Source organism: Morone saxatilis, unplaced genomic scaffold, assembly GCF_004916995.1.
Source record: "Morone saxatilis isolate NCDOM2014 unplaced genomic scaffold, NCSU_SB_2.0 Contig17, whole genome shotgun sequence".
Taxonomy (NCBI): domain Eukaryota; kingdom Metazoa; phylum Chordata; class Actinopteri; family Moronidae; genus Morone; species Morone saxatilis.
Genome location: NW_023339729.1, coordinates 89,043 through 89,340, shown reverse-complemented (window position 1 = coordinate 89,340; position 298 = coordinate 89,043). Strand labels below are relative to the sequence as shown.

Below are 298 nucleotides of genomic sequence, written 5' to 3'. Positions count from 1 at the left end.
GTGTGTGTGTGTGAGTGGAAAGTGAGGAGTATGCAGAATGAAGGCTCACTTCTCCCCACTCTCTGTGTGAACATACTGTGGGTAGTGGAAGTAAAGCAGGCTGATTTCACTGTGTCAACCCTTTCTTGTGTAACCTTCAGCACTCACTGTCCTTCCACCGCTCTCTCCTCCAGGCTTTCTCTCAGGTTCTGGGCGTTGTGGCAGGAAGTTTGGCCGGGGGTCTGAACGTGCTCCTGCAGTATGTTTCACACTTCCTGCAGGCTGCTGGAGTCCAAGGTAAACCCCACACACACACACA

General features: G+C 52.3%; 1 protein-coding gene across 1 annotated transcript in view; it reads left to right on the top strand.

The window, feature by feature from the left end:
* Positions 1-298, top strand: part of tmem109 (transmembrane protein 109) — a 3,620-nt gene that overhangs the window by 1,750 nt on the left and 1,572 nt on the right. Inside the window, exon 2 of the mRNA XM_035659468.1 lies at positions 141-276. Within this exon, the coding sequence (XP_035515361.1) occupies positions 141-276 (136 nt within the window). The remainder of the gene's footprint in view (positions 1-140; positions 277-298) is intronic.